This window comes from Miniopterus natalensis, chromosome 15, assembly GCF_054644295.1.
Source record: "Miniopterus natalensis isolate mMinNat1 chromosome 15, mMinNat1.hap1, whole genome shotgun sequence".
NCBI lineage: Eukaryota > Metazoa > Chordata > Mammalia > Chiroptera > Miniopteridae > Miniopterus > Miniopterus natalensis.
In genome coordinates this window covers 40,037,450-40,050,007 of record NC_142095.1, presented here as the reverse complement: position 1 = coordinate 40,050,007, position 12,558 = coordinate 40,037,450, and the positions used below count along the sequence as shown (strand labels likewise).

The window sequence follows — 12,558 nt, the reverse complement described above, 5'->3', positions numbered from 1 at the left end:
TATCCAAATGGTGAATGTTTTATAATTCATTATAATACACTGCTTCAAAAAAAAGCTGATTTAAGAATGTTCCAAGCTCCAAACCAAGACTTTGTGTACTTTCCTCAGTCTGTGAGTTTCAACTGCTGGCTGTCACCTTTTTAACATAACCCACTTCTTATTACCTCAAATTTGTCCCTGAGATAGTAAGGTCTGCAAAGAATAAAGCAAGCAGCTGCTGATGCTACTCTAAGCTAAAGACATCTAAAAATAGCTGTTTACAGGAATATACTGCATTGCCAAGATAAATTAATGTGGCCAAAAGATTGCACTAGCTATCAATGGCTAGAACGATGTAAGTCTAAAGAACTCAAAAGGCCCAATACATCAGCTCAGCTCTCTTCAGAACAGGCTTTGGTCAAGCAACTCAGTTGCACTAGGCAAAGTTTGAGTTTTTTCCAGAAATCTTAGTAAACTTTGACTATGATATGTATTTCACAACAGAGACACATTTTGAAAAGCCAGGTACCTTTTCCCCCTCATTGTTTGATTCAAATATATAGCAGACAGATGACAGATGACTTTCACTTCTCCCTCCAGATGTCCGAAGAACAAATCCAAAAAGCCTCTTATTTTCCTGGTGTGTAGCATACAAAACTACACTAGGTAATGGAAACTGCCACAGAAAATATAAGAAGCAAACATGAGATTTTTCAAGCCATTGCAACAGCACTCTTACCATAACAAACTCATGCTAAGTTATAAAAATGTCCTAAATAAAACATTAGAGCCTTTTTTTTTTTCTTAACAGAATGGTAATTCAAGAACAAGTAATATCATATTTGGTTTGGATTGCCAGACAGAATAAGAGGTTGTTGAATTGTTTTACTGTCATTAACACATTTTACAAAGTCAAATTCAGTAACAAAAGTGGTATATATTATGAAATGATTAAATAGAAGCACATAGTTGCAACTCTTTCAAAATAGCTAATTATAAAATAAACTCAATCATGTTCCCCTTTTAATTCCTACTACTATTAGTTTTCTTCTTTTTTTTCCTTTTAAATTAAATTTTTTTTTTAAATTTACTGATTTAGTGAGAGAGAGGAAAGGTGGGCGGGGGTAGAGAGAAAGAGAGAGAGAAAGAGAAAGAAACACTGATTTGTTGTTCCACTTATTTATACATTCATTGGTTGCTTCTTGTATGTGCCCTGAATGGGGATTGAACCCACAACCTTAGCTTGTCGGGACGATGCTCTAACCAACTGAGCTACCCGGCCAGGGCAATCCCACTATTAGTTTCTTTAGTGATATATACTCCCTAGCTAAGGGATAAACACTACGTATCACACCAGACTGTATTGATTCTTTAAGTTATATGGAATGTTCGATTGTAACTTTTTTGGAGAGATGGCCATAGACTTAATTATAACAACCTAAAGACCGATTGTAATTGATACTACCATATCTGACTACAGAGAATCATGATTACTAATGTAAAAGGTGTGTTTATGCCCAAAGAGACTTAAAGCTTTAAACATGCAGAACTCACCATAAGCCTTGTAACTTGTGTCTGTGGATCAATTAACCTATAATAATAATTAAAAATTTGAACAAATTTTAATTAGGCTGGAATTATATTCATGTTTTTCCTACAGTTTTTTGAGGGAGAGGTTACTACTTACTTCAAACAATCACAAGTGACTAATAAATGCGATTCTGTCATACGAAAGATGTTATGGATGGCCCGGGCAGCTAAGATTTGGCGCATTGTTTCATAAACAACATCTGGATTATCATCTGATTTCACCTCCATAGAACCAAGGAATCGGACAATAAATAACTGATGAAGAATAGAATCTACGACAGAACAAGGTACATTATGTATTTTTAAATCCCACATTTTTTTTTACCTAAAGAATAAAATACACTGCCTCCTTTTAGATTTTCCAGTGAAAAATTCAACCTAGCAGAAATATTTAGATAACTCCTAACTACCATGTTCAAGTTACAGGAGAATTAAGGTCTCAAATTCAAATAGCAAAGATTATGCTTCAACAATTGGTGGCTCTAACTCAAAAGAACTCCTGTACTATTCTTACAGCTTTTCTATAAGTTTGAAATTAAATAAAAATAAATAGCTACTAGAAAAAGAAAAAAAAAAGTTATGCTCCAGTACCAGAAGAAAACATCTGCTGTAAGGAAAAACTTAAAGGACATCTTATGCATTAAGACTCTGACTATGAGGTCAAAAATAAAATATTCTGTAATTTTGTGTGAATAACAAAATCTTAAATCCAATTAAGTTCTGTTGCTTTAAGTGTACTAAGTAAAGAGAAAATTGTGAAGTAAATAAAGATACCGTTAAAGCAGCATACAGCAGAACAAATGTAAACAACAAATTCTTCACAGTTTACTGCTTAAAATTTCTAAAACATAAAAATACTGCACATCTGTTTTACCTTCAGTTTCAGATTTTGTACCTCCTCCAGATTCTCCAAATGGATTTGTACGCCTGAAAAGTTTTTTAAAAATTATGAACGAACAGTTAGTTACAATGAGCCACATGGAAGGACTATCAATCACTGAAACCTGAGTTAAAAACTAAGTCATGAAACCTTGTACATACATTTAAAATAAAATTCTAGCCCGGTCGGGCGTGACTCAGCGGTTGAGCATCTACCCATGATCCAAGAGATCGTGGTTCGATTCCCAGTCAGGACACATGCCCAGGTTGCGGGCTCAATCTCCAGTAGGGGGCGTGCAGGAGGCAGCCGATCAATGACGACTCTTTAACCATTGATGTTTCTCTCTCTCTATCCCTCTCCCTTCCTCTCTCTGAAATCAATAAAAATATATTTTAAAAAATAAATTTAAAAAATAAATAAATAAAATTCTAAAATACCCCATCCAGTTAAGGAACACTACTGATGACCAACTTACTCAGATGAAGGCCCTAGCTCTCAGACTGAGCTAATAGGCTGAACTCAAAAGTTGCTGCATTTTAGAAAATGTGGATGGATTGGAAGTTCAGCTACATACACACACAAAAATCAACATCATAATAAACCACGTTGCAAAATTTCATGAATTTACATAAACTAAGACAGAGAAACAGCTGATTTAGCTTCAATTTTAGCTACTTGAGAAAAATGCCAGACATTTCCTGGGACGGTAAAGACCTCTTTTTAGATTCTCTAAGTATATGTTGCAAGTTAACTATGATAATTTCAACTTTTTCTAGTTTTAAACTAGAAAAACAATGCAAGAAGGAAAGCTAACCAGAGATGGAAGCTACCTCCCTCCTTAGTGTGCTTGGCTCCTGCACACTCACAATGAAGCAAAAAAGTACAATTCAAAGTTAGTTTTATAAGCAAAGTTCTAAGTGGTTCTAAAATAACATTGGCATTAAGTTAACAGGAAATTATCTCCCTAGTACATGTCTGACTGATCTATTATATCAGATACTAATTATATTTCTGTGATCAAATGTAAATTACCTTTTCTTGGTTACAGCCATATATATCCAAATTAATATATCATCAATTTATTAGGTGTCTAACCTGCTTAGTAAGTAATTTGCCTTAAGTCACGTTTCCTTCATCCACAGCCAAAGAAAAATTTTAATGCTTTGACAGGATATTTCTCATTATATAAACAAAAGATGGTTCATTAATAATTCATAGTATAATAATGATTTAGTACCTTCCTGGAGATTTCTTATTCTGATACAGAATAATATTTTCTAATAAACCTATAGCACATGTATTACTCTCAAGAATTTTAAAAATACTGTCACGACCTAAAGATAGGCCTGTCAGCTTTCTTTTTAATAGCAAATACCTAAGAGCTGATAAGCAATTCAGAATTAAATATTTTTAAAAACTAAATTATCTTAACTCATTTATCTAAGGCAGAAAACAGAGAGAAAAACCTGCCATGATTCTTCCCCAACTATCAAAATTATGTTAGGTAATTAATTCAACAAGGTACAACATAGCTGATGCACGTGCTATGTAAGAGATGACTCTCAAACATAGAAATGGAATCATAAACTTCACAGACACAATATCCCTGTGATGCCATTACCCACCTGCCTCCTTGGCCAGAGGCTTTCCCCTGCCCAGGCTGATCTTCACACACGGGAGAAATGATGTCAAACTGTATTGGGGTGCCTGGGGCAACGAGAGAATCTAGAGAGAGGGCAGCCAAATTTGTGGACTCAGATCCTAAGGATCCTGAACTGCTGGTTCGAGCTGTCGATGGTCGAGATTGTCTAAGCACAAAAGAAAAGAAGGCATTACATTTAGTTTTCTCTTTTGGAAATTGAACACTTAAACTATAAGAAAAGTAAATACAATTTTGTAAGTCAATGAGAAGAGTAGAACAAATTTTAATAGACATAATCCCAAACCACAGCTACTTATTTAACAATAAACTTTTCTTTCCAATTATTAAATTCAAAAATACAAATCACTCAATCTAGAGATAAACACTAAGAAAATTTGGAATTATTTATTCAGCACTCTTGGCTAGTAAATTTACCAATTTGAAAATACAGTTTCTATGTTGTTTGGGAACTATTTCATACTAGTCTAAGCAGCACTGCTAAAAACTGAAGTGTTCAATACCCCATACGGTTCTCTAACTAACCCACAGTCTGGCAACTCACCCCACTGGCCGCAGGCTCTCGTGCCTCTGCTGAAAAGATGGGGAAGGAGTGACAGCTTCCAAAGCTGACTGATTTACTCGTGCAGCAGTTTCCTGTTTTTTTAAAAAAAGGACTAACATTAGTAAAGCAAGAAAACCAAAAGTTTGACTATAACTCTGAATTGTCGAAATGTTCTTGAATTACACATAAAATGTAAATTGGAGTTACTAGAGTATTCCATGTACTTTGTCTTAATATTAAGATACATAATTAACTTTCCAGAATTATAACTTGTTTTCTCTTACTTCCTGTAAATGTGTGGGTGGGAGGATCTGAGTTTTTCCTGCTATCTACATATTAGGAAATACTGTTTTTTTTCTTTACATTTTTAATTATGAGATTTTTTGGATTAAGGTTTGTATTGCTAGCACCTAGTACAGTGTCTGGCATACTGGACACTCAATACATTTGCTAAATAAAGAAATTTAGAAGGAGTAGGAAATAGTCACAAAATATAAAAGTATTTTATAACTATGCTGAAGTTTTTATACTTTTTCAGAATCAATTTATGCTTAAAAATATCTATGTATTAATTAATTGATAAAATTATCATGGTTATTTTCAGACCAAAAATTGAAAGCAAGAAAGCTTTCAATAAGAAATATTCATAAATGTATTCTTTTATTTAAAACACTGGCTGAATAAAATGGCATTTACATTAGAAAAAATAATCGCAAAGTATTTTTACATTTCTATGTATTATAGTTAGCAAAATTACTAAGACAATGCCACAAACTGATCAAAATTTCTTCTCTCATTAATATAGATAAAATAATTCTGGATAATCTGGGAAATAATAATTAAAACTTAAGTTCTGATCCTTGATAGGAAAGTACAATAAGCCTGAAATTTTCAAGGCCAAACACTGTATTTTCATGTATTCCCCAGGTATTAACAAGTCATCTACTTTGCATTTTAATTTTTTGCATTTTAACGTAACAGAAAGGAAAAGTAGATTGACAGGAAATCAAGTTACTAAAAGCACAAGGCTTCTCTACAGTGTGCACTGATTTCTTAAACTCATAAGATTATTTTAAAACTATGAGAAACTACTAATATTTTTGAGGTCTGAGATTTTGCTTCTTTGGCTCAAAACTTTTTCCTAGGCATCTAAATCGTATGTGTTAGAAGGGCACCTCAAAGCCATTATGATTAAAACAAAAAACAGAACTCTTCCAAAATGTTCCCTTCACTTGGTTTTAAAACCTGGAAGTCATCTTTGTCTCCTTCCTCCTTTATATCAGTCCATTGCTAACTAGCTCAGTCAATTTCTTTTTACCTGTTTCTATGATTCACTGTTTCTTCTTTCCTCAGTTCATACCTGAACTATGATAATGGACTCCTGTATATCCCCAGACACTCCCATCTAATCAACCATTATACCAACAGTTTAAGGCTTAGAAGGGTGAGGACTTTCTGGAGGAATTAGCCCTCCCTCTGCCTCAGCTGAAATCCTTAGCCCCCGCCCAGCCGTGGGAAGTGCCTAGGTATATAGCACATGAGGCAGCTCCTGTCCTAAGCCAAGTCTTTTCCCAACTACACTGCAATGTGGAACCCCTTTATTCCTTCCAGAGTTCTTCCTGGATTGTACCCATGGCTATGTCTACAGTGCTGAGTTCATCTGGTTTGATACCCTTGCTACTTGAGGTAACTGGCAAAATTAAGAATCCAGGCCGCCTCACTGGAGACCTACTGAATGCATTTTAAGATCCCCAGGTGACTGGTATGCACATTTCAGTTTTCTATTCTCCAACAAGAACCTTCAAATCCAATTACACAACTAGATTCATACCAGATCCACATTTGTGCTTTTACTTCTGTTCTCTTATCTGCAATGTCTTTTCTTTTCCTCAAAACACGGACAAAGCCTACCCAGCTCAGGTTTCCACCATCTCCACAGTTTTCTCCAAAGTCCACACTCATCTTAACGTTCTCAAGTCCTAGGCTTTTAGTCATCACAGTGTTTTCAATTACATACTGTTCTATTTGAAATGCTGAAGTTTTAGTCCTGTCTTCCCACACACATAAGCTCCTGGAGGACAGAGGCCATGGCTTAGTTTTCTTCCCCATCCCCCTTCTTCATGGTGCTCAACACAGAGCTAACACAAGGTCGGGGCCTGGTAAATATTTGTTTATTGACTGATTTCAGTACCTTTGAAATAATTTATTGTTCTAGGAAGACCAGATTACTCATTATATACATGATACATTAAAGCTACTCATTCAAAGGCAAATTAATAAGGTTACAGAACTTGAGAGAATTATGACTTAATAAACAATGTATTAGCCAAGAATTATTTAAATTTTGCCAGATCTAGATATGATAAAATAAAAATATTACCTCTGGATTTTCACTTAAATATATTTGTTTAGATATATTGTTTATTGTACAGATCCACTGCAAGAGGAAAAAATAGAAAATATGATTAATAATTCTTCTACGATGCTCCTCTTCTAAAAGAGAATGTTCAATATTTGAATGAAATATGTTTCATTAGAAGTAACACATAATCTTTCTTATGAGATAAATATCTTCCTATATACATAAGCATATACATGCAATAATATATGAGGGTATAACAGAACACTGAACAGATTTATTATTTTTAAGTCCCAGATTTATTTAATACAAGGAAATAAAAAAATATAGCAATCATGTTCAATTATAATTTAGTAGTCTGTATTTATCTTTTTATACTACTTCCTCCTTAATCCCCACCAAACAAGACAGTCTGGACTCAGATACCATTAACACCAATGCAAAAAAATTAGGAGCTAAATGTATTCCTGGTAAATATATTTTACATACTTCCCTTCTTTCAGGTTTATAAAAAATTGACATAGAAAACTCTCTCTGCTTCACACCTTCTGTTTCTCTCTCGAGAGGTCCAATGCTTGATGAGCCTCACTAAACTATACTAATATTCTGTTTAGTAAACCCTGCAGAGAGCAGACATTTGTCTGTGTGCCTCAGAGACCAAAAGCCAAGTTTTAATACCTACTCTTTTCCACAAGTAGTAAATAAATGTAGATCTTTACATAATTTGTAACCTTGCCTTTTACCAAAACAATTATAATATCAGATAAAATGGCTCAAAATCAACCTATAATACATTTTCATTGAAGACTATTTCTCAAGACAAAGTTTTGAAGCATCAGTTGTTAACAGTAACTTACCTTCCATATTTGGTGTACTACAAGTAAAAATGGAGCCAGAAATAAAATACTTGTGAGGAAGAAGAGACACTCCCAAACTTTTGTTCTTCTGTCTTTCATTTCCCTAAGGTTTAAGTTTTAGTTGCTTCCTGCCATGCCACATCTGCTGCCACTAGATTCTTAATGCAGCAGATACTTTCTTAAAGGGTTGCTGAGAGAAGTGAATAAATTAAACTGTCACCTCATGATACCAATAGCTTGCCAGAAAGCAACAGTCACAAGGTCGTTTCTCAATCAGAGCCTTTAAAAAGACAGGGGAGAGATGATCTCTAAGGTTCTCTCCTCAGAGGTCCAACTATAAAATTCTTTGAGAAACTTAAGAATGTTGTTTAAGGACAATAAACTTCTATTTAAAAGGTATTTTTAATTAACCAGAATTTTTCAAATTTCTATAATGAACATATTGTTTTGTCATCAGCAAAATATCTTCAGATGTTGCTGAAGAAATTAACTGGATAAAATTTTACCTCTTCATGGTCTTTTTTACTCTCTGCTTGCAAAATTGAAGATCTGAAAAAAAAGAAAAAGAAGAATTGGACCTTCAACTTCTTTTAAAGTACTTTTAACATGATCTGAGAAATTCTTTTTATCTTTAAAGGTATGTATAAAACCAATCAGTATTAAAAAAAAAAAAAACACCCCACACAATACACATAACCAACTAGTATCTTAGGAAAAGGAGACCACCAGAGGCACCAGGACTTAGATTTTAACAACTCCTGATTGGCTATCTATGCCAAACTGTACCAATAAAGAAACAGGTGCTACTTTTCAGAAGACAGCCTATAGCAAAGGTGCACTGCAACTAAGACAATCCATTTCAACCTTCTGATACCCATACTTCAAATATAAATAACTGACCCTAATATAAAACACTAATTTTACTTCATTACTGATTATTTCTTATGGAATAAAGTTAAATAAAAATTTTCAATATATATTAACCGCTAACATAGGGATATTCAGTTTTTCTATAGATGTTCATGTTTTAAGGGTTAGAGAAAAAAATAATTTTTATTAATCTTTAATCAAATCAGGAATGTGAAATGGGAAATCATGTCAAACATTAACAAAAAACTGAAAATACAAAAAGATAAGTACTTATAATGAGTTATTAACAGTTTGATAATTGTGACAAATGAATACGGGGACTCCCAACATCTAGCATGATTACTGGTACACAGTAATATTGTAATTGACATTCACTATATGCTTATAGAAGGAATACGAAATTAAACAACCATTTTGATGTACATAAATATAGGGAGAAAATGACTTTCAGAGAACCCAGAGCTGCTCTGAACAATAAGAAAGATAAAAAACAATTAAGTAGGAAAATTTTGCAGATAACTTAAACATCTATCATTAGGAAAATTTGTAAATTATGGTGTGTATCCTTAGGTGGATTATATACAACTGTTATAAAATGTTTTTAATAAGTGAATACAGATCCAAATTATATATATAGTATTTCCTCAACTATTTAAAAACTGTAATTAAAATAAAAATTGTAAGGCAACAGACCAAAAAGTTAATTGTTGCTCTGGTTAGTGAGATTATAGCTTTTTTTCATACTCCTTTTTATATTTTTCTGTGCTTTTCAAAAATTTGTTCTATGGATTCTCATTTAATGCAAACATAACAGAAAATTTTTAAATGGCATGTAAATAATTTGATTAGAAATATTTATTATTGTTAGCACCTAGTACATGCTAGACACATTACATATGTTAGATTTCAATTTTTCATTAACAATTATCAAAATAGGGATTATGACCTCCCCCAATTTTACATGTACAAAAATGGAGCTCAGGGAGGTTGTGTAACTTGTTTAAGACCACGTAGTAAGTAGTGGGTCCAAAATTTGAACTTTCTTACCCCAAGGTTGGGGCTCTTTCCACTAACTTGTGCTGCCTTCCCCACACCATGCAGGATTTTCATTGACCAGTCTTAGCAAGAAATTGCTGGTCTTTACCATATGACCTCGCTTTGATAACTTTAAAATACTAAGACATCATTTAACCAGGTCAGAAAGGACAATTCAACTCATTTCTACACAAAAATTATCTTAATACATAAAAAGCCTAAAATATCTATAAAATGTCTGAATGAAAAGGAATTATCCTGCATTTCAGTAGTTTAAAATATTACAGACTTTATTAATAGTAGGAAAAATACTAACTTTTTTCCATCAAAGGAGGTGATCTGAAAACAGTACCGCCTGTCTTCACAGTCCACAGCCATTACTGAACAGTTGTCTATGTCCATGGCCAAGCCTCCTGCTACGTCCCCACGGGCCTGACTCATTAAGTTTCCACCCTGAGTGAAGTAAAACTGTCTGTCCCAGGTAGATGACACCAAGCCTGTTTTACTAAATGAAGAAAGTGCATTCACTCTTTAATTACAACACGCATGAAATCTCATCATAAGCCAGACATAAGATAAAGCACAGCACAAAGGACCAGCCCGCAAAAAGGCACCAAGGCACCTAGAAAATATAAATATCCATTTTTCAGTCTCTAAAATAAATTCATGTATGCTGACCACTTGTGAGTATGTGTATATATTTTCCAAAACAAGGCTGGAAATTATCAAATTGCAGCTATTATAATGATGCTCCATAAAATATAGTTCAACCATTAAAGGGTGTAAATTAGAAACAAAAGAACTTATTTCACTCCTATGGTTAACTTGCTTTATCCTATCTTCAGCTAAAAACTAAATTTTGACTTGATGGTATAATTACATATATTTTAAAGTATGATAAATAACATTTAATAGCATTCACATTATGCTAAATTTAAACTCAAATTGGTTTCACTTTTTTAAATAATTCTAAACTATTCAATAAATATCTAAACAGTTTGTTACTTCTGAAAATCACTCATGAATCCCACAGGTCAAAAAGTTCACATAAATACTAATACCACTAACAAGATTTAACCTTTAGTAAAATCAAAACAATTTGGCAGACAATATCAATTACATATTATATTCACTTGCTACTACTTTAAATGACATACAATATATAAAAATAACAATAGTTTTCTTACTTCCTAGCATTAAGGTATCCAGCCTTTCGGGTCAAGTTTCGATTAACAGGAAATTTCGTGGGATCTGGGTCAGGCACATATAAAGGGTCACTGGCTACTTCCAAATCCTCTATTGTCTGCTGCATGGTCTCTACATCATTGTCCATTTCCCTGCGAACACTAACACAAACAACAGGTTATTTACTACCAACCACAACAGACAAAGGACTCCTTACCACTCATGTTTATCTGAAATTTATTTGTATCTATTTTCTTAAAGAGAGCAACAGTGGTATGGGTAAAGTAACATGAACATGTTATAAAACAGCTTTACATTTTATTTAAAACAGATATTAATGAAGATACATTCAATGTCTGACTCTAGAGGAATTTTCAAACTGTTCTGTCCTGAGCCTTTAAAACAACAATCATTTTCACCTCCCTCTATACCTGAGATTGACTATATCACTGCTCAGACTTCTGAACCTGATTAGAACTGCTTTCTCTTTCTCTCTTTTAGCTTTCATGGCTTGAAAAACAAGATTTATTTAGTGATCTCCCATCTATCCCCCACAATTCAGGTAACCATGAAGATAATTCACTTATGGATAATTACTATTATGTGTCTGTTATAGTCAGACATAAAACCTAGTTTAGAATCAATAAAATACCATCAGATATGACACTGTTATGAAACTCAGAGTTCATATTCTGTGGAAAAGATGGTGAAAAACCAGGAAATGTCCATGAGTCATGCGAGCAACACTCTCATGGCAGGGACTTAAATGGCAAATATTTTTAGATTATGACATTTAGCTGTTAACTTATCATTCACATAACTTCATTTTCAATTTTAAGGAAGAAAATACTTACTTCTGTACACTTGTTCCAATATTAGTTAAGAATTCTTCCAGTTGTTCATTGAGGTTTTCAGAACCCATCTTAAAGAAACTTATCTGAGGCAAGAGGGTGTGAGAGTGGGAGGGTGAACAACAGAAACACCCACATACACAAACAAAATACTTTAAGTGAATCATATAAACAAATTCCAAGATACATGGGTAAGTAAAAATTAAAGGATTATTCCCATCTGTGTAAAAATAGGTTGTAGTTTACAATGACTTCTGCTGGGCATGAAGCCACTGAAGAAACTAAACTTAAATTTCACTGTACATTGTTTTATATATTAATACATGCATATGGTAAGCAATTTTTTTAAATTGGAAAATAAATTTTAAAACATTTCAAGTCAGTCATATGGATAAACTATTTCATGTATAATACAAAGGTAAAAAAGTTTTTTACCTGAGGAATAATAATACTCATACTTGAAGAAATATTCATATTTCCTTAAACTCTTATCTTTAGGGGGCTGTCATCTCATACTAGCCAAATTTAATTTTCTAGCCCCCTTCCTGATGCACACCTCTTGGGACACTTTGGAGTTCATTAATGTTTTTAACTCAGGAAGTATGCAAACAACATGAAGCAAACTCAGACTTCTCTTTCGAATCTATCATGAAGTGAGAATGAGTGGAAGCTCCAGCAATAGGTGTATCTCCACAATTCACTTAGCTTTTGGTTCCCTGTCCCCAACTGTGACAATCAAGATCTAAAT

The 12,558-nt window shown here is 33.4% G+C and overlaps 1 protein-coding gene across 2 annotated transcripts in view; it reads right to left on the bottom strand.

Annotated features, from left to right (window-relative positions):
* Nucleotides 1-12,558, bottom strand: part of APPL1 (adaptor protein, phosphotyrosine interacting with PH domain and leucine zipper 1) — a 33,736-nt gene that overhangs the window by 5,561 nt on the left and 15,617 nt on the right. For both annotated transcript variants that reach the window (XM_087825042.1, XM_087825043.1), the window contains exons 9-19: nt 11,814-11,896; nt 10,962-11,120; nt 10,091-10,279; nt 8,376-8,418; nt 7,034-7,090; nt 4,654-4,745; nt 4,075-4,257; nt 2,444-2,496; nt 1,667-1,841; nt 1,534-1,570; nt 509-655 (exon numbers count right to left, since the gene is read on the bottom strand). In XM_087825042.1, the coding sequence (XP_087681168.1) occupies nt 509-655; nt 1,534-1,570; nt 1,667-1,841; nt 2,444-2,496; nt 4,075-4,257; nt 4,654-4,745; nt 7,034-7,090; nt 8,376-8,418; nt 10,091-10,279; nt 10,962-11,120; nt 11,814-11,896 (1,218 nt within the window). The remainder of the gene's footprint in view (nt 1-508; nt 656-1,533; nt 1,571-1,666; nt 1,842-2,443; nt 2,497-4,074; nt 4,258-4,653; nt 4,746-7,033; nt 7,091-8,375; nt 8,419-10,090; nt 10,280-10,961; nt 11,121-11,813; nt 11,897-12,558) is intronic.